This window comes from Amphibalanus amphitrite, unplaced genomic scaffold (assembly GCF_019059575.1).
Source record: "Amphibalanus amphitrite isolate SeventyFive unplaced genomic scaffold, NRLGWU_Aamphi_draft 000150F_arrow, whole genome shotgun sequence".
Lineage (NCBI taxonomy): Eukaryota > Metazoa > Arthropoda > Thecostraca > Balanomorpha > Balanidae > Amphibalanus > Amphibalanus amphitrite.
In genome coordinates, this window is record NW_024881645.1 from 550,816 (window position 1) to 575,111 (window position 24,296).

Here is a 24,296-nt window from a genome sequence, read left to right on the forward strand (position 1 = left end):
GCAATAACACTTATCGACTACGATTAAATCTTTTCTACAAGCAATCAGTAACAAATGACTGATAAACGCAGAACTGCAGTGGACACCTTTGAGAAGCCTCGCCCTGATATGAATCCGTTTCAGCCCAAGTCGGTTACTTCATTATCAATTCTGGGAGCTTAAACGGAAATCCCTGCTTTGCAGAATTATTAATTTAGCTTCGTAGTTAGAGGGATCGGAAGCAGACCTCGGTAGCTCATTTAAAAAAAGACGTCGTAGGTGTGTGGAAATTCACAAGCCACTGGCGAGAACCTACGATAACAGCCAGTCGTCAAACTTCCGTCCTATCGCAGCTTACACGGCCAACGCTGACAACGGTCCAGACACGTCATCGTAGTCTTCCGGCTTTTACTGCAGATTAAGTGGGAATATTCTTGATTCAGCAATTTTCAGTATTCAGCGAGAAATGACACAACTCTGCAGGAAAAGTAGCAATAACTGCATTGAAGTGGTGCAACTGACGCAAACCCTTAGTTTTGCAGCAGCAAATGAAACCTTAACTAAAAGCTTAGAGTTCCCACCACCGAAAGGGACAATTCGTTCTGTCACGTATTCGTCGCCAAATGAGGGCAGGGTTCGGGCGGGGTCGATTCCAATCAGAGAAGTGCTGTCCATAACTGGGGGTTACAGCGTCATATGGCCCTACTTCACCTGTCTCGGTCCGTCACCCCATCTGAAACGAATCACTTCACTAGGAGTGAGTCACTTCACCACGAATGGATTCGAAGTGGTCCCCAACCAGACATGCCTTTTACCATTGGAGTGAATAAGCCGGATTGATGGCTACTCAGGAAAACTAGCCAAAGCTCGCTCATCCTCCTGTGATCGATCTGACTCAATTCGATCTACCTTCGATCTGACATCTGATATCTTCTCGCGTGTTCTGATAACTTCAGAACACGGCGAACTTCTCTATGACGCGCTGAAGCCGACCTATGAATGGTCGGCGCGGCGCGGACACCTTGCATACGGCGGGCCGGCTCAATGGCGGCTAATACCGCCGGGGAGCTCTGTTCGGCTCCCGGTCTGCATCCAATGAAGACCGGCCGCGTCTGCCTCATCAGACCCGTCCGCCGCATCAGCAGACGTGCAGCCGATCGGCGCAGCGTGGCTGCTCCCCGGAATCAGACGTCGCGAACGTAGACATGCAGCCGCACCCAGCACTGCCGACCGACCTCGGTAGAGTGGATGGACAGTGGACACTGCCCTAATGCCGCATCGACATCTTAACAGCGCGGCATGCCGGTATAATGACCACTGTCGTACTTGCGTCGGTTTGCAAGCCCGGCATGTAGGTCGTAACATGAGTTATAACAGTTAGTATACGGACACCAATTCTTCCAAACGGCATAATGACATGGAAAGCAGCTATTACGCTGACAGTCAAACATCCGTCAATACCGACAAACATACCCACCAGCAATCATATCAAAAGCCGTATAAATGCTCATTCCAATCCCATTATAATTTGTCACTCTGATCATCCTTTGTACAGAACGTACAGCCGAGGACCCTCGGTGGACATCCTCCGCCCGATCCTACAGTGTCGGTCCTCTGCCATCCGCGGCCCCACCGCATAACCAAAACACTGCCGCCGTCGTCCTCGCTCTACACACAAACACTGCTCGAGAAGAGCGCTGCCTCCCGCTGAAAGACGCGCACGACGATCGGGCCGACGCTCCGCGCTCGCCGCGGTCCGGTGTGTGCTGGAGAGTGAGCCGGCCGCGGCGGCTGGTCAGACAGCGGTCTAACTGGTCAGATAACGGCCAGATAATGGTGCCATTGAAATCTGATGATTAAACCGGTTAAACGTTTGTCGAATTGTGTATGAATAGATGAGCTATTAGTTAATTACCACCAGAAAAAGGCCGTTGACACAAAGGCTTTCAGACATCGAAGAATCTAGTTCAGTTGGTTCAGCTTTGGACCAGCTCGGATCAATAAGTTGCCCAACTGTGGTCAAGCTATAGCCCAGCTGAGGACCATGTGTGGCTCAACTGTGGTCAAACCGGTTGGAGACGACCGGCAATGACCCGGAGGACCGTCGATCGAAGTAGCGTTACACTAGCGTAGCTTCCCTCGGCGGCTCCCCATCATAACCTTCTCCAGGCCAAATATGAGGTCGGGCGGCCCTCCCAGTGATCAGCTCGGCAATATAGCGGATCAGGAGCTGGCCTCACTCGCCGTCGACAGCCCAGAGACGCTGCGGCCAGCCAAAGTTGGCCAATCACGAAGTACGCGATGGGTTGGCGGTCGCTCAGGGGTCGATTCGGGAGGCGATTGGTGTTCCATGTTTGGCTGGGGGCGGCGGGCGGTGACTGGTAGCCGGTGGACGGCGGAAGGTCGGCGCTGGGAGGTCAGAGGCAGCCGAGTGACGCACAGGCTCCGTGGCCTGAACGAGCGACGTCAGTCAGGATGGAGTGAGCGGTGAAAATGTCACAGGGTCGGGGACCAGGACGGGGTAGATGGCGAGGGGTGTGGTCTGGACATTAACAACCCCGGGACAGAGCAGTGGGGGATCCTGACCCCTCCCTGGGACAGAGCAGCGGGGGACCCTGACCTCCCCTCCGGGACAGGGCAGAGGGGATCGTGTGACCCTGACCGCTGCCCCTGGGCGGGACAGTGAAGAGTGTCGCCATAATCATCACTGGAGGACAGATCAGGACCCTGACCGATACCCCAAGAGCCGTGTAACCCTGTCATTGTCCACCCCGAGGCAGATCAGAGAGGGGTGTGACCCTGACCCCCGTCCCTGGGGGACAGAGCGGTGCATGCGCCCGCCGCCGTCCGTCCGGCGTGCCGTCCCATAAATCCGCTGTTCGCGTCCGTCACGCACTGGATTCGTCGCTGCAGATCTATGGTTATGTGGGCCGCGGCCGCCGCTCGGACCGACCGTAACTCGGATATTATCATCAGCCGAGCGGCCATTAGCCGTGGCTCTGAATCAGATTACCTCGTGCGCTCCCAGGAGGCAGCGAGGCCGCCCCGCCGACCGCTGCCGCCAACCGCAGCCGGCTCACTTCAAAGAAACGCTCCCGTTTTGAGAGAGAAATTAATTTCCAGTATGCTTTGGGCATTCGCCAGAGGAGAACTCATCCTGATCACCAGGAAATACTTTGTAGCAATCATTTGCTCCCATAAAGAAATGTTTCTAATGTCACGTTGGCTCACGTCAGCAAACAAATCGAGTTCATTATAGGTGATAAGCACAATGCACATATCAAAATACACATGCAAATAATGGAACAGCTATAGTAGGAATGTCTAATTGAGGAAAAATGGATTGAACAAATCATTTACTATATGTAGATACTCAATTGCCTTCAGATTTGTACATTTTTTGACACCCTAATGCACATCTAAACCAAGACAATGGTTGAATAAGACATTGAACATCCCATCAAACGAGTGGATCAAGTCGGCGTAATCAGCTGCGCACTCGGTTATCACCGGCCGCCTGGTGCCGACTGCTAACCCGGTTTGGCAGCTGGCACCGACCGCACCGCCATCGGCTGCTCAGTGATTCCAGACGATCCACTCAATCAGACCCAGCCCGGTGACACGACACCGATTGATTAGGCATTGATTGAAGACTGCCCGAGACTCATTCAGTCGTCCAACGGCGTCAATAGACTCATCTGACGCCAGACGTAACTACAGCGACACTGAGACAAAAATGGAGTCAGAAGAAAAGAACGATGGCAAGGCTTCAACACCATCCTCATCGATTCTCAACGCATTTCAAGTAAAACAATGTCTAGTAACGTTTGCCATGGATTCCTTCCCTTTGCTGCAGTCATAACAATTTACATAGGCAATTTGTATATTTAGGAAATCTACCTAAAAACATAGTTCTAACGAACGACCGTAGCCTGGAAGCACATTTGAACTCCTGCCCGGCGACACCGGCGACTGCGCCGGGCTGACCCTGACCCGGAGCCCACTGGAGGTGTCGGGCGCGCCGCCAGCGGTGCAGCGGAGACTCCAGTGCTCCCTCGTCCGCCGACCGGCACGTAGCGGCCCAGCGCGGGTCGACGGCGGCCCCAGCCAGATGTGGTCACCCGTCCCCTCCCCCGACCCGACCCGGCCCTAACTCAGCCCGAGCCAGCCCGACCGGAAATGGCTCCGCTGCTGCCTGGCAGGGGGCTCGGGCGAAACATTTTCACAGCTGGCCAGTGGCTCTGACTCTACGCTTGTTTGCTGGGCGTATTCTCGGTCATTTTTTACGTGTATAATAGCTTGTGGTCGCTGTGATATGGAACGTCGTTATCATGGAGAAAAGTTCAGGAATACGCACGGATAACAAATACACTGTAGCATCACCCGGTATGTGATAATTTGCCAGGTGCCTCATCGAGTGAATAATGAATAGGGCAGTATGGAGCGGGTGACCATGACTTCCGCGGAGCAGACCTTCCTCATACCACTTCCCATAACCAAGACACTAATTAAACTAATAATAGAATCTTCTGGCACTGTCGTCTAGCAGCTCACGCCAGCTCAAGAAACAGCTCCGACGAGGTCACTCAGCCCCATCTAGTGAGCTTCGAGAAACTACAGCCAGCGGCAGAGGCCGCTCCATCTCGATGGCGCTGACAGGCCACCGGACATACACTGCCGTGTGTAAGTACGGCCGCTGTATGTTGCACATCAACACCAACTGAGGCGACACGAGTGCACACTGCACAGCACCGCACAACACACACCGGTCGGCGTCTGCAGCCGTCGGTACTCACCACCTTGCCGACCTGGGCCACCTTGTTCTTAGCGTTCAGATGCTCAAACTTGTGCTTGCCGGAGCCTTCTGGGTCCTGAATCAGAGAAGGTGTCTCAGCGGCTGCAGGCTGGTGCCGGTGGCGGCCGGCCCGCCCGCCCGCCAACGGGCCGCTCATTCAGGTGAGGGGTCAGAGCGCAATCGGTGCGGCCGGTCCGGGACCAGCGGGCGGGGTGGGGGAGGGCACTGCCTGGTGAGGGGCGGCACGGGCGGCGGCCGCCCGGCGCGCGCGCATGCCATTCGTGAGAGGGCCAGAGCGCAGATTGGCAGGTGATCGGGTGATGCGGCGGCCGGGACATCGGAGAAAGAAAGAGAGAGAGAGAGCACCCGGACAGTCCGGCAGTCATGGCATGGCGACCCGCCCCAGCAAACGGAACGCATCGCACTCAGGCACTCAGTCATCAGGTTATACCGGGCGCGGTCGGCGGCGGCCGCATACCTCAGAGTGACGGTGGACTAACACTAATGTCAGAAGCAAACTAGAAGCTGGCAGCTGGCTGGCCTCTTTTCCTTTCCAAGCACATTTTACTGTGGCTGCTAAGTGCAAAATTGCCAGCATGAGCCTCAGTCTTTGACCCACCTTTGAGGTGACACTGCTGCCATCTTTGGGTACTCTGAAAAACTGAACTGCAGTTTCATACCTCGCTCACAGCTCCGACTTAGCTGAAAACCAGCTGTTTGCCACATGGAAGACTGTTAAAGACTACCATATTGCACTTACGGTAGAGCTAACGGTTTCAAAATCATCACAGGGATCCTAGATTATACGTTAGTGTCAAGATCATCAACCCAACCGCAAGTCAGCAGGTGCTTCTCAGGTGTGTTCTGACACAGGAAGCCTCCGCTCACCTTGAGTTTCGACTCTGTCATGTTGCTGAAAGAAGACGACTTCTTGTGCTGGAAGAGGGTGCGGTAGCGACTGAGATCCGACTCGGACGACGCAGACGCGTGCTGACCCTGTACGTGGTTCCGGGTGGCTGCGAAACAGACGTGCACGCCATCAGAATGTCTCTGCGCAGGGTCAAGGGATACAAAAGGTCGGTCAGAAGCGACTCACATCGATGGGCGACAAAGACACTGGATCCAACAATTCGGGCGTTTGGTAGGAAACAGTCAATGTTCAGTGGCAGGATCGGAGAACAAGGACCAGAAGTTGACTGGTGACGGGAGTTAACCAATATGTGGCCCACATCCAAACTAACTAGATGTATTGGAAGCATCGTTGGACAACGAGACAAATAGTTAGCCTCAAGTTTGATGTTAAACGAGGTCGTATGAAAATGAAACGGCTCCAGTTGAAGAAATGGAGCTGAAAACACAAAGTGCTTAAATGGACTTCTTCCCTTACGACACAAGATAGCTTGGGAGTAAGAGCGAAGCATAGATAATAGAAATAGTAGCACGATTTCAGAAGACACGTCTTTGTCAAAATATCCAACACTAGAATTGTGTACTACTTACTACATATAGGTTCTTTTTTACTCACTACCTAGGTATCTTATGCACCCTTTCCTCTATCTCTAATGTATCTTGAGCATGCCGTGTGGCTAAATTGTGGTTTTTGAGTGTGTATTCGCCACGCATGTACCGATTATCCAACCAATAGCATCATTCCTGTCTGAGAGGCTAAACCCGAAAGAATGAAAGTCTCAAAGCACTGTACACTTCTAAGCTGCCTATTCAAGCACATACGAAATACATCTTGGCAGTTGGCTATGTTACAGCAACGGCGAGAGTCGTTCTGCCGTCTGACGTAAGCTGTTTAACAGTTGATATAGTTCAGCTTGATGCGTGTGTAGTATGCTACAGGTACACGCTTAGAGGTTAGTGCCACCCATAGGGTATTTGACAAATACTCAAGGTCAGAAAAGGGATCAAGGGAAAAACGCTGCAAAATGAAGAAGCATAGGCCGGTTTGAGATTTAAACTGTTATACCGCGGCTAAATTACGTGATAAAGACACAAAAGCAATGGTTCATTAAAGATCAATTGGTTAACTTTTCTAGCTTCCCTAACGCTTTCTGTCGCTATAGAGCCCAAATGCTTAGAGATCATCTCTAGAAATCACCAAAGGGATCACTCTGGTGCGGCCCGGGTGCAGGATGCGGACTGGCGGCGGTGCCGTGCCGAGGTGCGCGGTGGGCAGCCAGCGTCCTCTATACCGGCTCGGACGGCCGCCCCCGGCCGCTCCGGGTGCCAGGGGTGATCGCTAGTGCATTGTGCGGCCAACTGGGCCCGTGGCGGTGACCCAGTGCAGGTGATAACGGCTCTGTCTCGGTGCTGACGCGTGTCCAACACAAACAGTCACCGTGCCGGGCGGCCGGCGGGTCAGCCGGTGTCACCGGCCGCGCGGCCGCCAGCACTGCCGGGCCGGCCCGGCGGGCACCGGCCGGACAGGGTAAAATGTGGGCGAACTGGCTGGCTATGGCACAAACAATAATCGACCACGAGGCGTCTCTGAGATTTTTAGCTTCCCAATGAATATAAATGACATCAACCAAATATTGGTGGCAAATCGTTGCTACGTATAGTAAGTAGCCACTTACCTAAATCTAGACGTTTTCTAATTAGTGATAGACCAACTGTGGACAGTTTGTTAAGTTCCATCTGATGTCAAGTTAAATACAGCTACTGTCCAACTGGGGATTGGTGAAACACAGCGATTCTCAATGTTATTACTGTCCCATTCGGCCATAAATCACGGACCAGCTGCGGCGAAAACTGCTGCTAAAAGTCAGTGGCTGCCAAAATCAGTGGCTGCTGGCCACCAAAGTGCTAAGAAGCGTGCCTGTGTAGAACGTCCGCGTCCCTTCCGGGCAGGCCACGAAGCAGCTGCTTTCTACGGCTACGTCAGTAGCATGCGTGTCACAGTTACCTTGGCAGAAATTATCAACGGTATGCGAGCGAGGCCGCTGCTCCTCGGACTCTAACTCAGAAGGGTACACTGAAACAGCGACCGGAACGGGGTGCAAGATCTCAGCACACACACACACTCCAGCCAGCTCTCTGTCAGAAGGGCACAGCACAACCGCGGCCAACGCTGCACCCTCATCAATCCGGCTCAGAGAACAGAGGTAAACAGCTTACGTTAGATCAAACACACTGAGCAGGCCAGTCTCTGAGTTCGACTGCAGTGAAACACTCGGTGATAATGCGGGGTCAAAGGGAACATTTACAGCATCAGGGTACAACAGTGAACAGTCAGCCAACAACATCAACAGTAGCCAGCAGCGACCAGAGGGTGGCGGTTGAGGGCAGCTCGCTACAATTCCGTACTACATAAATGGATCTAAAACAGAAGACACGTAAAACCTATACATAAATTACATAGGCGGACTGAAGCGAAGTACGACTATTTACTTAATAAGAAAAAAAGTTAAAAAGAAAATGCGTGTCAGCGGCGTAAAAACAAATTTCAACAGATCAATCTTCAATTGCTAAATAACAAAAAAAAAAACTGAAAATACTCAGTTTCTGCTGTACCTACACGAAAAGGGAGGACGTGCAGCAATGTAAAATAAATGTATAGAGGTTCGCTTTTTATTATAAGCGTATGCATTGTATAACAATGAATAGGCTTGACTATCAAAACGTCGAACGATGTTTATGGTAACTTCATAGAAGCGTCTATGCCAGCTCGTCTTACAAACACCCTCACCTGTTTCTAAACAGGGTGACACAGACACCGATAGCAGGACAACACGACCCGGGTTAGTGATGACTGAGAAGTAATCTTATCCCCCTGGACATGTATTGCAACAATCTCCATGCACAGCATTCGAGGAGGAATAACATCCGCGGAGATTAGCATTGACGGTGAAATCACTTGGTTGAGCCTAAAAGTGAAGCCATTCATAAGAAAAAATGAACGAGGAAAAGAAAATATGTACAGAGCTGTTTGGACATTTGTTTCCTAAGATAGTTGCAAGTGCGCATTAACAAGTCAGCTAAATTTCAATGTTGATCTAATCTGGCTGGTATGGAACAAACCAACAAACCATATAGTGTAGCAAAAGTTTGAATCCCCCACATTGTCAATACCCACGAAGGGCGTCTTACCGGTGCCGATGGTGGCACTTCTGCTCGGCGGCTGGCGCTGTCCCACCCGGCGCAGCGAGATGGGGTCCAGGGAGGAGGCGGGCCGCAGGGGCGTCAGAGGACCAGCGGCAGAGCCGCTGGTCAGCGGCTGGCCCGGAACACCCTGACGAATACAGGTGGAGGGCTGGTTATGCTGGTATCGTTCTCAGGTGATTTTACGGTAAATGTTTAACATTGTTCGTATCACCCTGAACATACATACCACAAACACGTTTAAAAGGGTGGGGTGGGGGGATTCGCATAGTTATATACAGACATGTTTCATCTACCGATAATGCCCAATGCATTATGAAACCTGTAGCATATCACATGGCAAGTTCCCGACATTAAATAACGATCCAACAAAGGTTTTATCAAAATAATTAATTGCAAGCAGTTGTTAATCATTTAGCAGAAATGTGCGGTAATTCAAATTTGATCCACATGGTTTAATTTATTCCTGTATTAGACCTTTAATGAATTCAAATTAGCCCACACGCACAACGGTGGGTTTAGCGGCGCCCTCGCACCGCCTTTGTTCACCCAGTTTTACTAACCGCCTCGCAGAGCCGCTGACTGCTGAGGCGCGCGGTAGACACGTCCGACGGCTCGTCCAGCTTGGCCCGCAGGTCGGGCGCGCTGTCCGAGGCAGGGGTCAGTGGCCTCAGTCGGGTCAGGTCAGAGGTCGGGGCGGCCAGTCCGTCCGGCGGCTCCGGCGGCTCCGGCGGTTCCGACTGCGGAGCCTGTGTCGGCTCCCTGGCGGCAGAGGGAACGGGTCAGAAAGAGCTTTAAATGTTGAGGTAAAAGAAAATCACATTTACATTTTAGTTGAACGGTTGCATTGCACGTTAGAGCACATAGCACACAACACATAAATCGCGACATTTTCTAGAACTATACCATAACATCTTGCGATCACCCCCAGACAACCAATGTGCACCTCGAGCTCACCTATAACATTCCTCGTCACAGTCACCCCCCCCCCCCCCCACCCCCTCCCGCCCTTTCAAGACTGACCTCGGACCACACCCAGAGACCTCACTCACTGAGCGTTCGGCGAGTCATCTACGGACGTCTCGGCCCTCCCGAGGGCCTCGGCTTCCTCCTCAGCAGCCTCAGTGGCCTCCGGGGTCGGGGTCAAGGTCGAGGCGCTGCCCTGACGACCGCGCAGCACGCCCACCGCCCTGCCGCGGCCCTTCCGAAACGAGCGGATGCTCTGGCGGAACGACTGTCGCGCCTTGCCGACTGGGGAAGAAGAGAGAAGGGGGTCAGCGGGGGTTAATGTTTGGCCTGCCTGTCACCAAAGCTAACTCGGCCGGACACCAGCATCTCCTACAGCAGGAGACTAGCATCTCCTCGAGGAGACCACCATCTCCCCAACAAAGGACATATTTGCCGCTCACCTCGATCGCTTTGTTTACGCTCGGAATAAGTGGACTTCATCTTCGGCCTTCGGTCGACAATCCGGAGTCATTTGTGTCCCTCTACACCATTTTCGATGCATTTTAAGACAAATGAAGTCCAATTTAAAACAGTTGATTTCTGAATTAAAACAATTGACAGGCGGGTTAAAACACGTGACATTCAGCTTAAAACAACTGACACGCGATTTAAAATAAATGAAAAGCAAATTAATATAAATGACATGCAATTCAATCATACAAATATAGGTACGTAAAGCTATGCTGAATAATTATGTTTTACTGCAAATGAACAAAAATGTTGTGCTCGACTACATGATTATTTGTAGGGAGAAAATTGAAAGACGCCTCTTTTGGACGAAAGTCATTCTAAACACTTTCAAACACCGAGTTACAATTTACAAGTAACGTTGACAGTTGACCCAATGAACATAAAAATACATAGCACCCGTGACCCCTGTTTATGCCCATGAGGTCATGTCAGGTCACGAAGGGTATCTAGCAGGTTTTAGCAAATAACTTTGGATAGAGGCATGTTAGAGTCATGAAAACGCCTTAGATTTGTAAGCTCCACCATACGAATCGGCTGATACGCAACATGACCCTTTCCGGTCAAGTCAAGACCTTGGCCTGAGGTCATTTTTTTCAATTTGACGTTTCAAGGTCAACTTATAGTTCATTCGATGCGTCTTGACGAGAGGAACACGATGCAGGTAAAGTTTAGCTCGTGCAAAGCTTGAGTCAAAAGTAAGTGCAAAAAAAAACCGCCAAAATCGTCCATTTTGGCAGTTTTTGCCACATGCAGGCTAGAACGTTGACGTTAGATCAAATATGGGAAAAATATTCAGAGAGAGCGTTAAGTGGGCTATCAAATGCGCCTTTCCTCGGTGCCGTAGCTCTCTTGGTTCCCGAGTTATGTGTCGGCTTCTAAAAATTGTTGACATTTGGCCTGAAAATCTGCAACATTTGGCCTTCAATGACCTCTGGTGACCTGACTGACCTTTGAGCAAAAAGTGACTGAAGTAGTTCCGTCATTTTGTTTTGTCGCTCTCTCGCACACTGCCTTCCGCGTATCGCTACGTGGCCCAGGAGCCGAGTTACAAGGGGAAGGGTGTTCAAACACCCCCCCTCCCCAGCAGGGCGTGGAAATCCAGGACCCCCAGCGGGACGCGGGTTAAGACGGAGAAGGACAGTGAAGTGTAGGATTCAATGTCATCGTATGGAAGCTCTAACGCCAATCAGTCATTTTGAATTTTTAATCCAATGAAGCATATGTTAAAGTTCTACGAACTGTCACAATTGCAAATATGTAGTCGAACACTTTGTTTATTTTATTTGCACCAAAACGTAATTATTCAACATAGCTTTAAGAACTATAATTGTATGATTAAATTGCATGTCATTTATATTAATTTGCTTGTCATTTATTTTAAATAGCATGTCAGATGTTTTAAGCTGAATGTCACGTGTTTTAACCCGCCTGTCAATTGTTTTATTTCAGAAATCAACTGTTTTAAATCGGACTTCATTTGTCTTAAAATGCATCGAAAATGGTGTAGTAGTACTTCTTTGCATCATTTTAAGGATCTCATTTTCAACTTGCAAAACACGTTATTCTGGTTCAAAGGATACTTTGATAAGCTGTAATCGGCTATGAAACTTTTGCTAGCGCCTCATTGGATCTATAGTACTGTATGCCATGTGTGTCACCGGCAATGAGTTAGGAAAGTTTGTTGGGCTGGTTTGCTAGTTTGTAGAGCTCCAAAGCTAGCTATGTTATGTGCGCTTCGGTAGATCAGACTTGTTATATCTAACACTCTCCTGTCATGGATGATAATTATTGAGCACAAAACACCTGTTCAAACACAAAACTCGTATTTAAAATGCTTAAGTGTTTGCATAAGCTACCTACTCGTATACTCGTAAAGTAGCAGCTAGACATATATAAAAATCATCATATCCTATCCATTCCGTAAAAAAAAACAATCCAGCTATATCCTGTTGATTCTAAAGCTCCTCAGTCCACAGTTCCTCACGTTTGTTTTTGAAACACGGAAGTACTGCCCGGCTAATTCATTAGAGACCGTCTGCATTACACCACTAGCCTTTACAGCTCTGCTGCGTGAAGGTGCGTGCCATTGCGTGTCTGTTCAACGCGATGGAATGCACGCTGTTTTAGGTCCTGTGTATCCGTACAGGGGGACTGACGTGGACAGGTTATCGCTCACCACCGTTCTCGTCCGACTGTATACTTCAATGATGCGTCTGTCGAGGTGTGACTGGCACGTGCCGCGCGGAACATATGATGGCCGCCAGCACAAATCACCCCGCACTGCGGGGGGGGGGGGGGGATAACCACCAGGGGCCCGGCCCGTACGCGGCCGACCCAGCTACCGGACTGGCGGAACATGATCTGATTTATGTGACGCCCGACGAAGATAAGAGCCACGCTCGCATAGGCTCTCCAGAGCTGGCCAAAAGGTCACATTTAATAAATGGGCCCTATAACCCGAGATACCACAAGGAGTACTATCTGGTGTAATGTTGATAATTACATTAATGTAATACGATCAGAGTAATTTGCGTTGATGATGAAGCATGGCCCATATATGTCCGCATGTATGCAACTAACATATTAAAGGATATTAACTGTTCCCTACGTCGAATTGGTAGTAAAGAGGCAAATGAAACTGTTTTTTTAGTTTCCATTTATTTATTCAAAATTACTTATCTACAGCAGAGGACAGCATAAAAAATCTAGATTTGTTACTTTCAATCCTCTGATGATTTGGCAGAAATGCGCATTACGTTTGTAGGAATTAAAACATATTTCATTTAAAATACCTTCAAAAGATTAGTTTCTATTCAATTCATGCGTTATGCCATCTCGGGATTTCTGGTGCTCCAATCATATATTGGAATACGCATTTACATAACCCATATTTTTTAAATTGACCCGGATTTGGCTTAAAGAGTGAGGATGTTATCAGCACCAATCGCTCACTTGCTACCGTCTCTTGAAGTCGACAGGGCGCTTGGAATTGGCCTCCATCACTCTAACCTCTGACTTCTGGACGAAGCGCACATTGCAATGTTCCGTGGAATGTCTTGAATGACTTGCCTGATAACATCTAAATTCAACTTCGAGTTCCGCAATAATAGGTTTGATTACCCCGTCCCCACTCATGGCCCAGCTTTCCAGGAAACTTTGTTTGGAACGAATTACCTGTAAGGAATTGCTTGCATCCTCTATACCAGATTTCTGTTACACAAATACCGTTAACCCGCGCCCCGCTGGGGGGGGGGGCTATTTATAGCACCCCCTCCCGTTTTTCTGCAATAACTTCCAAACCGCTTGACGTATCGACGCCAAAATTTCAGTACCTTCGGCTGCATCAATTTGACACCTTGTGTCAAAATTTGAATTTCGTAACTACCATAGGTCGGCCGGAAATGACGTCAGAGTGACGTCATGTTCGGCCGATTTCGACGCAAAACATTGAACCACGGCAATCGCTCCCAAGAGCTCAGTTTTTAAGCTAGATCCAATTTCTTTGCATGAGAGGACTCAGAATAGACTGCGCTATCAAACTGCTATCTCGGATTTTCGAAATTTTGAAAATTTCGAAAATGTGATATAATAAAATTCAAAATTTATACTTTTACATTTTTTTAGAATTATTTTGACTTTTCGAAAAAAAAACCGAATATATGTGATAGAACGCATTAATATGACTAACTCTAGCAAGTTTTAGCTAAATATCTTCAAAAATCGCCAAGTTATACGCATTATTGCAAAAAAATTAACAATTATTAATTTTTCAAACCAATTTTCAGCACGCATTTGACATCGTACGGCAATATAAATAGCACCATCGTGTTCCTGAGCTCAAACTGCATCCAATAGACACCTTTTTTGTTGAAAAATTTTAACTTCAAAATTTGACCTTTTTGACCTGAAAGTGACCTGACCTAAGCTAAATTTGACTCAAAATGACCTCGAATGACACAGACGACATCAAATTCGAAATTTTGGGCCTAAATGGACCATAAAACATGTATCACGTGACCGACGGATGATATAATATTTTCGTGACCTGTGATGACCTGACCTTGACCTGAAAATCAAAGTACAAGTTTGGTACCCTCAGAGTATCTAGAGCATCTGTTCACGAGTGTGTGAACCAAAAATGAGCCTGATCTGACTTGTAACACGGCGGCCAGAGCCCAAAACGTGAAGAAGCTAAAATGCTAATAATTTTTACTTTGACCTGACCTGTGACGTCATCGGTGACCTCGAGGTCAATGAAATTAGGTTTCGTTCGACAGTTTTTCCGGGGCTATCAGACGCCGTTTGAATTTTGACGATCGGCCCAGTAGTTTCGGAGTTAGGAGGGGGGGGGGCTATGAATAGTTCCCCCCCCCCCCCCCAGTAGGGCGTGTTATACGCAGACCCCAGTGGGGCGCGGGTTAACAAACCCCATCAGTTCATATCTAACCCCTTACATAAGCAATCTTACTACTCACATTTGGTCAGCAGCTGAGAGAACTCCTTGTCATCGTCATCTTCCTCTTGGGGCGAGGAGAGGTCATCAAAGTTGAGCAGGAACATTAGCAAGTCGCCAGCCTCGTTTGAGATTGGCGCCACCGTTTGGACGCAGAGAAAACGAGTGCCTGAAACCAAACATGATAAGTCAATTCGTATTCATATGCAGTCACATCGCAAGACTTCGATCTCCCATTCCCCGCAGAGCTGTAAGAAATAAAAAAAGATTAAAATGGCCATGTTTAGGCACATGCATGCTTAACCACTATGTTTCTTTGAGCGAACAAATATGTACACTTCATCTCACACAAATTATAGCACATGATCAATAATTTCGAAGCCTAACGTTTCCTTTACGTCTGAAATCATACTCAGTTCCACATTTGTACCTGCAACCAGGTTATCGGAAAGGGCAACTTTCACGTGCGACTGCAGCGCACGCATATCAGACCGACGTAATCTCAACCGACGCTGTCAAATCACAGCAGCTGAGCATCACAAACACCTGGTCGAAATATCGGTATCGTTTGCGTGTTCAGTATGTGGCCCAGCTGCGGAAACTCGACATGCCTGTATCATCAGTGAAGATACCAACGGTCCCCAGCTGTATGGGGAGACCCGCCCCCTTCCGTCCCCAGCCTTGCTGCTATCGCGTACAGGTGTCCGGAGTCATCTACCTTCATGTTATCATGTTCTATGTAGCGTGATAGTGACGTGTTCATGTTTCATGTTAATCATGTTCTAGTGACACTGCTCAATTAAGAGCTCAGTGACAACGCTAAAAGCAGGCGAGATGGCTGCAGGAATGTGGGTATGGGGACTGGGGAGCCCTATCGTCCGTGCAATGCAGTATAGGAATGGAACTTTTGTCAGATTACTTCCCGAGTATTTTCTTCCAAGATGGTACACTTATACGACTAATTGATGCATGATTTGCGTATCATATGAGATAAAATCACCGACCATGAACAATTTCTCATGTTATGCCCCAAGGACACAGCAAAGCCGCAGCACATTAATAACATGATCATTACCACGAACATGATCATCATCAGGCCTCAACATACTTCTGCTGGCCGGTGTAATAACCCTGGTCATTAGTAACGCCCGTCCATTACCCCTCTCCGCGATACCGACCAGCCTACTGATCATCTCCCGTCCCTATCCGCTCATCAATATTAGTTACACACTGCCGGCACGCATCATATACTGCGTCTACTCGCCCTAACCACCGCCGGACAACGTAATCAATTGACAGTTCGCCCTTCCTTCAACTATACGTCACCTTCTCGATTCCGGCGCAGGCGTCATGAGTTCTTTGAACTTAATTAAAGACATTATAGTCAGTCCGACAGTCAACCCCAGTGCAGGCGTAAAGTCTGACAGTCAAACTTCAATGAAGGCGTCAATCTGGCCACTGGATTTGCAGGAATGGGTCATGTTTGCCAACCCATTCCACCGCATCACTTGGAAAATAAGAGGCTATGTGGTTCTTTAATTAAAATATAAAGAAAGCGTAAGTTGTAGGGACATCGAGAAACATAAGTATAGGCAACGCTGCACTGGGATATTTGGTGTCATGTTTGGTTGACTATCTGTACCTATAGGTGGTCCCTTTTCGCGACTTTTGTTTGACATGCGAGACAGGCCTGAGAGGTGGAATCGCGTTTGGCATTCGAGTTTCCTCATTGGTCGTATTTATGCATGTCATGTTAGTCACAGAGTTAGGCGCGTCCCGTCCAGGATCCGAATGATATATTTAGGGAGGATTATGTAAGTGTAGCAAAGAAAAAAAACAAGTTTAGTTGTCAGGTGAGTACCTAATACATACATGGAGAAATTATCACACAACAGGTCGAGCCTCATTTCAGGAATCAACTGGGATAGGCATGTTGTTTTGAAGATGTACTAAATGTACTAGTCTTTAGTGTGGTACTAGTAATTACGGGTGGTGTCTGATGTGTTCTATAAAGCAATTCGCTTACGTCTAGCCACATACTTTTCTATATGTATAATCTGTAGTCTATAGCATATTGCAGGCATGCGCCACATAAGCTTTGGAAAGCAGGCAAAAACAGTTCCGGATATCATAAAGCACGACGTAGTAATGCTGTTAAGCCCATGGATGCACTGGACGGCCATTTACTGATCGTTGCCTGACGGAAGCAGAAATGATAACTTTGTTTTGAAGGAAAGCAGCCGGCCATTCTGACGTTGATCGATTGTTCGTGATAACGGCGAGAACGAAATCCACTATAGCAGCCCTGAAATCTAGACGAACACTGGAGTTCCAGTCACAGAAAATGGCTGTCTATAACTTCAGAGACTACGCTCTCAGGAGCATGATGAAACAATCGTGATGCACCAATTTATCAAACAGATGCGCCTTCCAATGAAGGATTCCAATGGAAAAAAGAAAATGTCATAAAAGGCAATAAAGTAGCAGCTGTGATGCTGGTAGCGATACTGAAAATAACACTGCTGTTGAAATTAATAAAGCTGGAAAAACTTGATTTGTTAAACTTAACTGGATATTTCTTGGACGATTTATTGGCAAGCCACATCAATCAACTCAATTCTTCTCTAACTAACGGTGACGCAGCTGATTGCTGGTCACCAGCCCCTTAGCCCCTTTACTCTGGCACTGAAGAGACCTGGCGTTTCACCGCATACAGAGAGATGAGAGACATCGACCTATTCCCTTACTAAATACCGTCCAGCGCAGCCCGCCTTCATCCAACTCCGTGCCCCCGTCCCCACCGTCCAGCGCCGGTGACCCAGCGTGACACGTGACACGTGACCCGTGCCCCTGCCGGCTGCGTTATGAATACATTATTCATGCCGGGCGATGGGCGCAGCGAACAGCAGCCGCCCCATCCGGGCGCAGTTAGTCGACTCGTGATCGGTCGCCGCCGGCCGGAGCGCGGCCAACTGGGCCGCACCGGCCGGCCCGCCCCCGAATAGGAATGACCGCGCCGAGTGGCCGAGTGTTTGGGAAATGGCCCGGAAGCGTTAGGCAAATATAGCGGCAATAAGCGAGTGCGTTTGGCACGCACACCGCCGCAGCGCTGTCGAGGACGCTGGGAATGGAGATGGAACGCAGAAAATGCACCACAAATGGCGAAACGTCTTATATGCTATCCAAGACAGACAAAAAACAATATCAGATGAATGAAATATTGCCCGAACGAATGACTATAATGAAATCTTACTATGCGAAAGATGTCAATTTTTACTGTGCGAATTTCCCAAGCATTTGAGCAATTTGTAGCTAGAAGTCGTAAAAAGTAGAGCACTAAAGACACTTCCAGAACAAACGTGAATGATAAATGGGAGATGTGAGTCATAGAGGATTCTTCATGGCTCCGAGTGGAAGATAAGGATATATTTTCCAAGCGGGTTACTGAAAAACCGAGCGACGAAGGAGTGAGGTTTTTCTGTAACACGCGAGGAAAAGATATCCGATCTTCCACGAGTGAGCCATGAGGAATCCTATATCTTTCTATGTTGAGGTTTATTCTTAATCAATTAAATATTATATTTAAATGTATTCATCTCTATAACAATATATTTACAGTAGTTTGTTTTTATTTCATAAGTTTCATACATAAACAACGCATTAAAATGTCGTTCGGTTATTGACCCATCATCACTTGAACTCTTGATTTTTGGCTATGAACCCTCCAGAACTTATCTTTGCATCTCAGAGGGATGCAAAGATAACAAATTCTTATCTTTGCATTCCAGAGCAGTGCAAGATAGAAATATCCCTGCACTGTAGACCCAATGGCAAATAAACCTCAACTAGAAAGATATATTTATTCTGTTCAATATCCAACAGCGCATTCGAACTTCCTTCAGCTGATCCTGTAGAATCAATGATGATGCAGGTCTTTTTCGAAAGTGGGTCTTTCAGGCTGTGACTAAGATTGGGTTTGATTGATACGGACCCTCTCCTGCTAAAGCAGGTCTTCAGTGACAGTAAATCATGATGCGCATGCCGAGCAGAGCTAAGCAATGACAGGGTTGTAATTCCCAAGTCGTTAATGTCTACTTAGATGGGGAAAGAATAGGAAAAGTATGATGAGTTACACACAGATACGTGTATGCATGCAGAAAGTTATGGCTTCAAAACAAATGCAACACAGCTAAGATATCATAAAACAATCATGCATTACATGATTAATAATGGAGTGCGTGGGGCATTATTTCTATTACCCAGAAAACATTAGCGACACATAATTCATTAAGGAAAAATATCGATTAATGATATCGTAACACACCATGGGACGGAAATATTATGCTCAAGTGACAGAATTACTCAAGAAAAACCATTTATTTTGACGAAATTGTGCCTGTTAGTGCAAGTCACGTTTGCGCCGGGCCGATGTATGTAGGTCAGGGGACCGAACAGCGAGCGCCCGCTGCACGACTCAGGGGACAGAACAGCGAGCGCCCGCTGCACGACCAGTGGGTCGGCGATTAACTGCGTCACGACCGGCTAATCCACGGATCGATCGAGTTTCGGCCGGCCACCCCGGCACCAGTGCCGCCGAGGATCGTCGCTGCGCAAATACGGCGACCTCGTGGGGAGGGACCGGCACTGTGGGTTCAGCCGGTGGTGGCTTGAACTATGTTGGTTTTGGTTTATGCTGGTGCATTAGGGGCTGGTTCAGTCTGTGTCGGTTCATTAAGTGATGGTTCGGGTGGTGTTGATTCTGTTGGTGCTTATTTAATCTGTGTTTGCTCAGAACCGGATCATCTTTAGTTGGTGCTGTTTTAGAAGTAGTTCGTTTAGCCGGTACCGGCTCAGTCACTATCAGTTCACTCACTATATAGATTGATTAATCGGCGTTTGTTCGGCCACTATATTGGTTCACCCACTATATTGATTTACACGTAGTCTGTGTTGGTTTGGCCGCTATTAGTTCATCCACGGTATTGATTTAGCCGGTGTTGGTTCGGCCGGTGACTGCCGTCCTCATGTGGACACGGAGTGACAGCTCACATTCGACGTCACCCCACGCAATTCATCGACCGTACACCATACTAGCGCTCGGCCACCGCCCCCACCTCGCCGTGTAGGTGACCAGTTGCCAGAGCCGGCGCACAACGAAACGTCACACACCATCCACCTCCGCCCGCACCTGGGTACTATGCGTATAAAGCCGCACTCCAGGGATCAAGTCCACTTGTCCGGCCCTACTGGCGACGCTGTTGAGGGCGGCGGTATGCGACCGTATGCGAAAATGCCCGACATGATAACGTTCGCGCGGCTGGGGATCGCGGCCGATGACGTCACGTGTATTCAGTGTCGGCGTCATCACTCACTGAGGAAAACACGGACGCGAGGTTTATACGGACGCGTCGTCGTCAGCTGGGCTGCTGTGGTGCTGGCGCCCATGGAGGGCCTAACGTGCCAGCGACGAGGGTGTGAGAACAACGCCGAACACGCTAGGTTGAACATAAACGAAATGTTGCATGTACTTGATAATGTGGATAATAGTGTTATTGCATTATCTAAAATGCATAGATCCGAGTGTAAAAGTACTGTGTGAGTTATGCTGAGGTTTGCAACATAAACTCTTGAGTTAGGTATCCATGGTGAAAAGCTTTGCATCAGCTTGGGAGTATATGGACGATTTATTGGCGTCAATAAGCATTTTAAATAAATAGATTATATCCTTTACCTGTAAAACGCCTTTTGGGCGAAGAAAGAGCGAGCGAGATAGTGAGCCCTGCACGTGCGGAAGGGCGAGAGGGCTTCCAACGGGGCTTGTGCAAAGCACCCTTCTTGCCGGTCGCTAGCGGTGTGCCAAAGTTGAACGCAATCGGCCCAGCCGTTTCTGAGATCTGGAAGCGGCATTCTGCACGTGCGCACGTGCAAACGGGATCCAAACTGACTTTTGTACGGCACCCTACTAACCGGTCCCCAACCGTGTACCAAATTTGAGCGCAATCGGCGCAGCCGTTCTCGAGATCTGGAAGCGCCCCCTGCACGTGCGCACGTGCAGTAGCACCCTAACCGCAACACATGGAAATGCATTGCCTGGTGGGTGCCTACCTGTATGCCAAGTTTAAGCGAAATCGCCCCAGTAATTACCGAGTTATTGAAATGGGAACAAATTTGGCACCTCTTCTTTTTTATTTTGCACGTGCAGTGGGGCGATAGGCGTTATCACAAGCGTATTCGCGGCCATTGGGGCGACGTAAGAAAAGAAGAAAACAACTGGCCCCAAGAACTTTAAATTATCAGTTAGCATGCACCTTTTCCTTGATATGTAGAGAATTTACCATTAATTGTTAGAGAAAATTGCATTTAAAATCTTCCATTTATGCTTTTTTCATCGTTTGCACAGTATGCTCTTTTACTAAGCTAGAAACACTAATTAGAAATAGTTCCCACATCATCAAGAACAATAGGGAAGGCTTGAAGTGAATACAATAATCTAAACGGCTTTGTAATCCATGTGAAGACACTTCTAAAATTGCCTGTAGAAATATTAAAGGCAAAAGTTCAACTTTTTCACAAGACGGATGGCTATAAACCTATTCAGCGTGTGACAACTCAGCCGGTATTTCGTCGCCTACAGCCCAGCTTTCCCTAGTGACCGATAGAGGCGCTGCTATCGATGTCCGCCCGTGCCGCCTAACGGGTCACTCACATAGATCAACAGTATCCGACCTTTGGTAGAAGGGATGCAGCTACCCTACAAAAATTACCGCAAGACAATCGCCCAAGCGGCTGCTGAGATATGAGCTTCTCAAAATTACTACTTTTGCAAAACAGCTTGAACACCCTTGACTTTTCACGTTACACGTGCCACGACGGTCACTGAGATGTGTCAAAAGTAGTCAATTACGGGGTAGAAGGGATGGGGCTACCCAGCAAAAAAGACCGCAGGCCAATCGGTCCAGCGGTTGCTGAGATATAAGCCTCTCAAAAGCGTTACAGGCCGGGCCGGGCCGGGCCGCTCATACTGAGATTTTCCCGTTATATTGAAAAGACTTCGCTTCGCTCGCTGCGCTCGCTCGCTCGTAATAACCCAGGTAACCGCACACCTCAGCCGGGTGCACTAGCTTGTTGACGTGTGAGATCCTTTTTTGTCGGGCCAAGGTAAGCGGACGTCCGTTCTGAGGTTGCTCGGGCTCAGCCAGATAAATCACGGTATTATGTTCAAACCAAACATACGTTGCATGGCATGCATGTAGTACGGTACATTCCACATGAAACACATAATAACACAATATAAATCCTCCATGCAATACGAGTAAATAAATCAAGAAATTAAGAACGACTTGGAATCATTTTTCAACTTAAAACAGGTGATATCAAAATTTTACATTTCAGTGAAATCGAACTAATAGATACGTGAAGAATCATTGACCTTTTCCTCGAAAAAAAAAAATCGAACTAAGATGTCATTCAGGCTACATGCTATCTTTTATCCATCTAGAATAGGTGCCAAATTATCATTCGGTTATACTCGATGTCTTCATCCTGTCACGATCACGGATAAAGTCAAATATGAATATTGTCAATCCCCACTGATTAAAGAATACATACATGACCTCAGCGTATCTGCTGCATTTTAAATCCAATTTGAGTTCTTTAAGGTCTCCATTACGTTGCACATCTCTTTAATGGAATGATGGCACTTCCCACTTACAGCACTTATAGCTTGTTTGTGAAGTCCCCGAGCGTCTAGCCATCTTATTCGTATTAAGCGGTGATGTCGACATCAGAGCGGTTTACCAGCGACGGCAAAAATAACATAGGATAGTACACAAGCCAAAGCCAAGCCGAGTAATCGATAAGCAGGAAGGAGGCTTATATGAAAGATAAACACAAATTGAAAGCGGAATTATTGGGAAAGCAGCTAGTGCACGCGAGTTTAGACCTCGTATTTTATACACTCACAAGCAATGAGCCCTTGAATGAAAGTCCACATTCTAGGCTATCAGAATGCGCTTTATGCAAGATGCATCTAGGGGTTAGGCGTGGCACGTATAAACTGTATATTCTACAACAAACCAAGCATTAACTGACCACACATGAATCAGCGGCCCTCAGCTTATAATCCTCTCTAGAAAAGACTGCGCATTCAGGCTGAACCTGACCATTAGACTGGGTTGTCTGAGGATGGCCGGCGGCTTGAGCAGAGGCGGGCGGGGTAAAGGGAGGGCGGTGGGCCGGGGAAGGGGTCGGAGATGGAGCACGCGCCCCGCCCGAAACGGGTCGGCCGCTGCCGAGGCCTGATTGGATGTCCATTTCCGCGGTTGGTAAGTACAGCGTCAGTGACGTCAGCTCGGCACCGCCCGACGGATGGACGACTGTCCGATCACAGATATCCCAGCTGTGGCCGTGGAGGAGCTTGTCTTCCAACGGGAACCGCCTCCAAATAGAGACCGTCTCTAAACGGAGGTCACCTCCAAACAAAGACCGCCTCCAAACAGGGGCCATCCCCAATGGGAGCTATCTTCGAACTTGCGGTGCTCGAACAACGAGTAAAGAGGAGAGAGGGAGGGTACTGCTTACGTGTAGCTGGTTTTACGTAATATTGTTTCGCATTGATTATCAGGAGGTAATTCTGAGTCATGCAGATAACCACACATGCTTATTGTAGCGCGTTATGCTCTCACCATTAGCCGTTGCGACAACATCATTGAAGGCCTGACAGATTCATCTCAGATACATTTGGCCAAAAGATTTGTGCTGACTCTGCCTTTACGCTCATTTATTATATTTATTTTTTTTTAAAGCATCAATTATATTGTCATCATCTGGGGACAATGGCGACTTCCTCCCTCTCTGTGCGCATCCACTCCATCCGCTGCTGCCAAAGAGCTGCGTCACAGCCGCTCGGAACCCGGCGGGCCGACCGCCTCATGAAACATACATTGCCCGGCGGCGCGGCGGGCGCGGCGACCCCTCCCCTCCCACTCCGGGGGGCGATGGAGGAGCGGTCAGCCACGTCAGCATCGGTGATCAGCCTCGCTGCACCCCCGGACAGCCCCGAGACCGGCAGTGAGGCAGCTGCGTCACGGGTGTCGTTGCGGCCATCGTCACGGCCACAGTCACGGGTGTTATCACAAATGTCATCGCGGCTGATATGGTCATGGATGTCGTCACTATTGTCATTACTATGCACTTGCTGTTGTCGCCGCTTTTGTCATGGTTGAGTCATGGATATTAGCATGTTCGCATCACGAAGTTCATCACAACCGCGCTGTTAGGTCTGTAGTCACGGTTGTTATCACTATGTTATCATCTCCATCCTCACTGATCATTCACTGTTTTCGTTGATATATCCATGTGCTTACAGCATCTCCCCAGCCGAAGAGGTGGATGAGTGAAATAAAGACGGCATCGAATTCCTTCGCCGTCGTCTCTGAGATGGACTGGGGAGGCGGCGGGGGACGTTCGGAACAGCACAGC

At 48.4% G+C, this 24,296-nt stretch overlaps 1 protein-coding gene across 1 annotated transcript in view; it reads right to left on the reverse strand.

Moving 5' to 3' along the window:
* The window catches only part of LOC122382938 (potassium voltage-gated channel subfamily H member 2-like), a 74,587-nt gene that overhangs the window by 31,940 nt on the left and 18,351 nt on the right, over positions 1 to 24,296 (reverse strand). The window contains exons 4-10 of the mRNA XM_043368911.1: positions 14,839 to 14,985; positions 9,937 to 10,135; positions 9,448 to 9,646; positions 8,873 to 9,014; positions 7,689 to 7,757; positions 5,663 to 5,790; positions 4,776 to 4,850 (exon numbers count right to left, since the gene is read on the reverse strand). Of these exons, the coding sequence (XP_043224846.1) occupies positions 4,776 to 4,850; positions 5,663 to 5,790; positions 7,689 to 7,757; positions 8,873 to 9,014; positions 9,448 to 9,646; positions 9,937 to 10,135; positions 14,839 to 14,985 (959 nt within the window). The remainder of the gene's footprint in view (positions 1 to 4,775; positions 4,851 to 5,662; positions 5,791 to 7,688; positions 7,758 to 8,872; positions 9,015 to 9,447; positions 9,647 to 9,936; positions 10,136 to 14,838; positions 14,986 to 24,296) is intronic.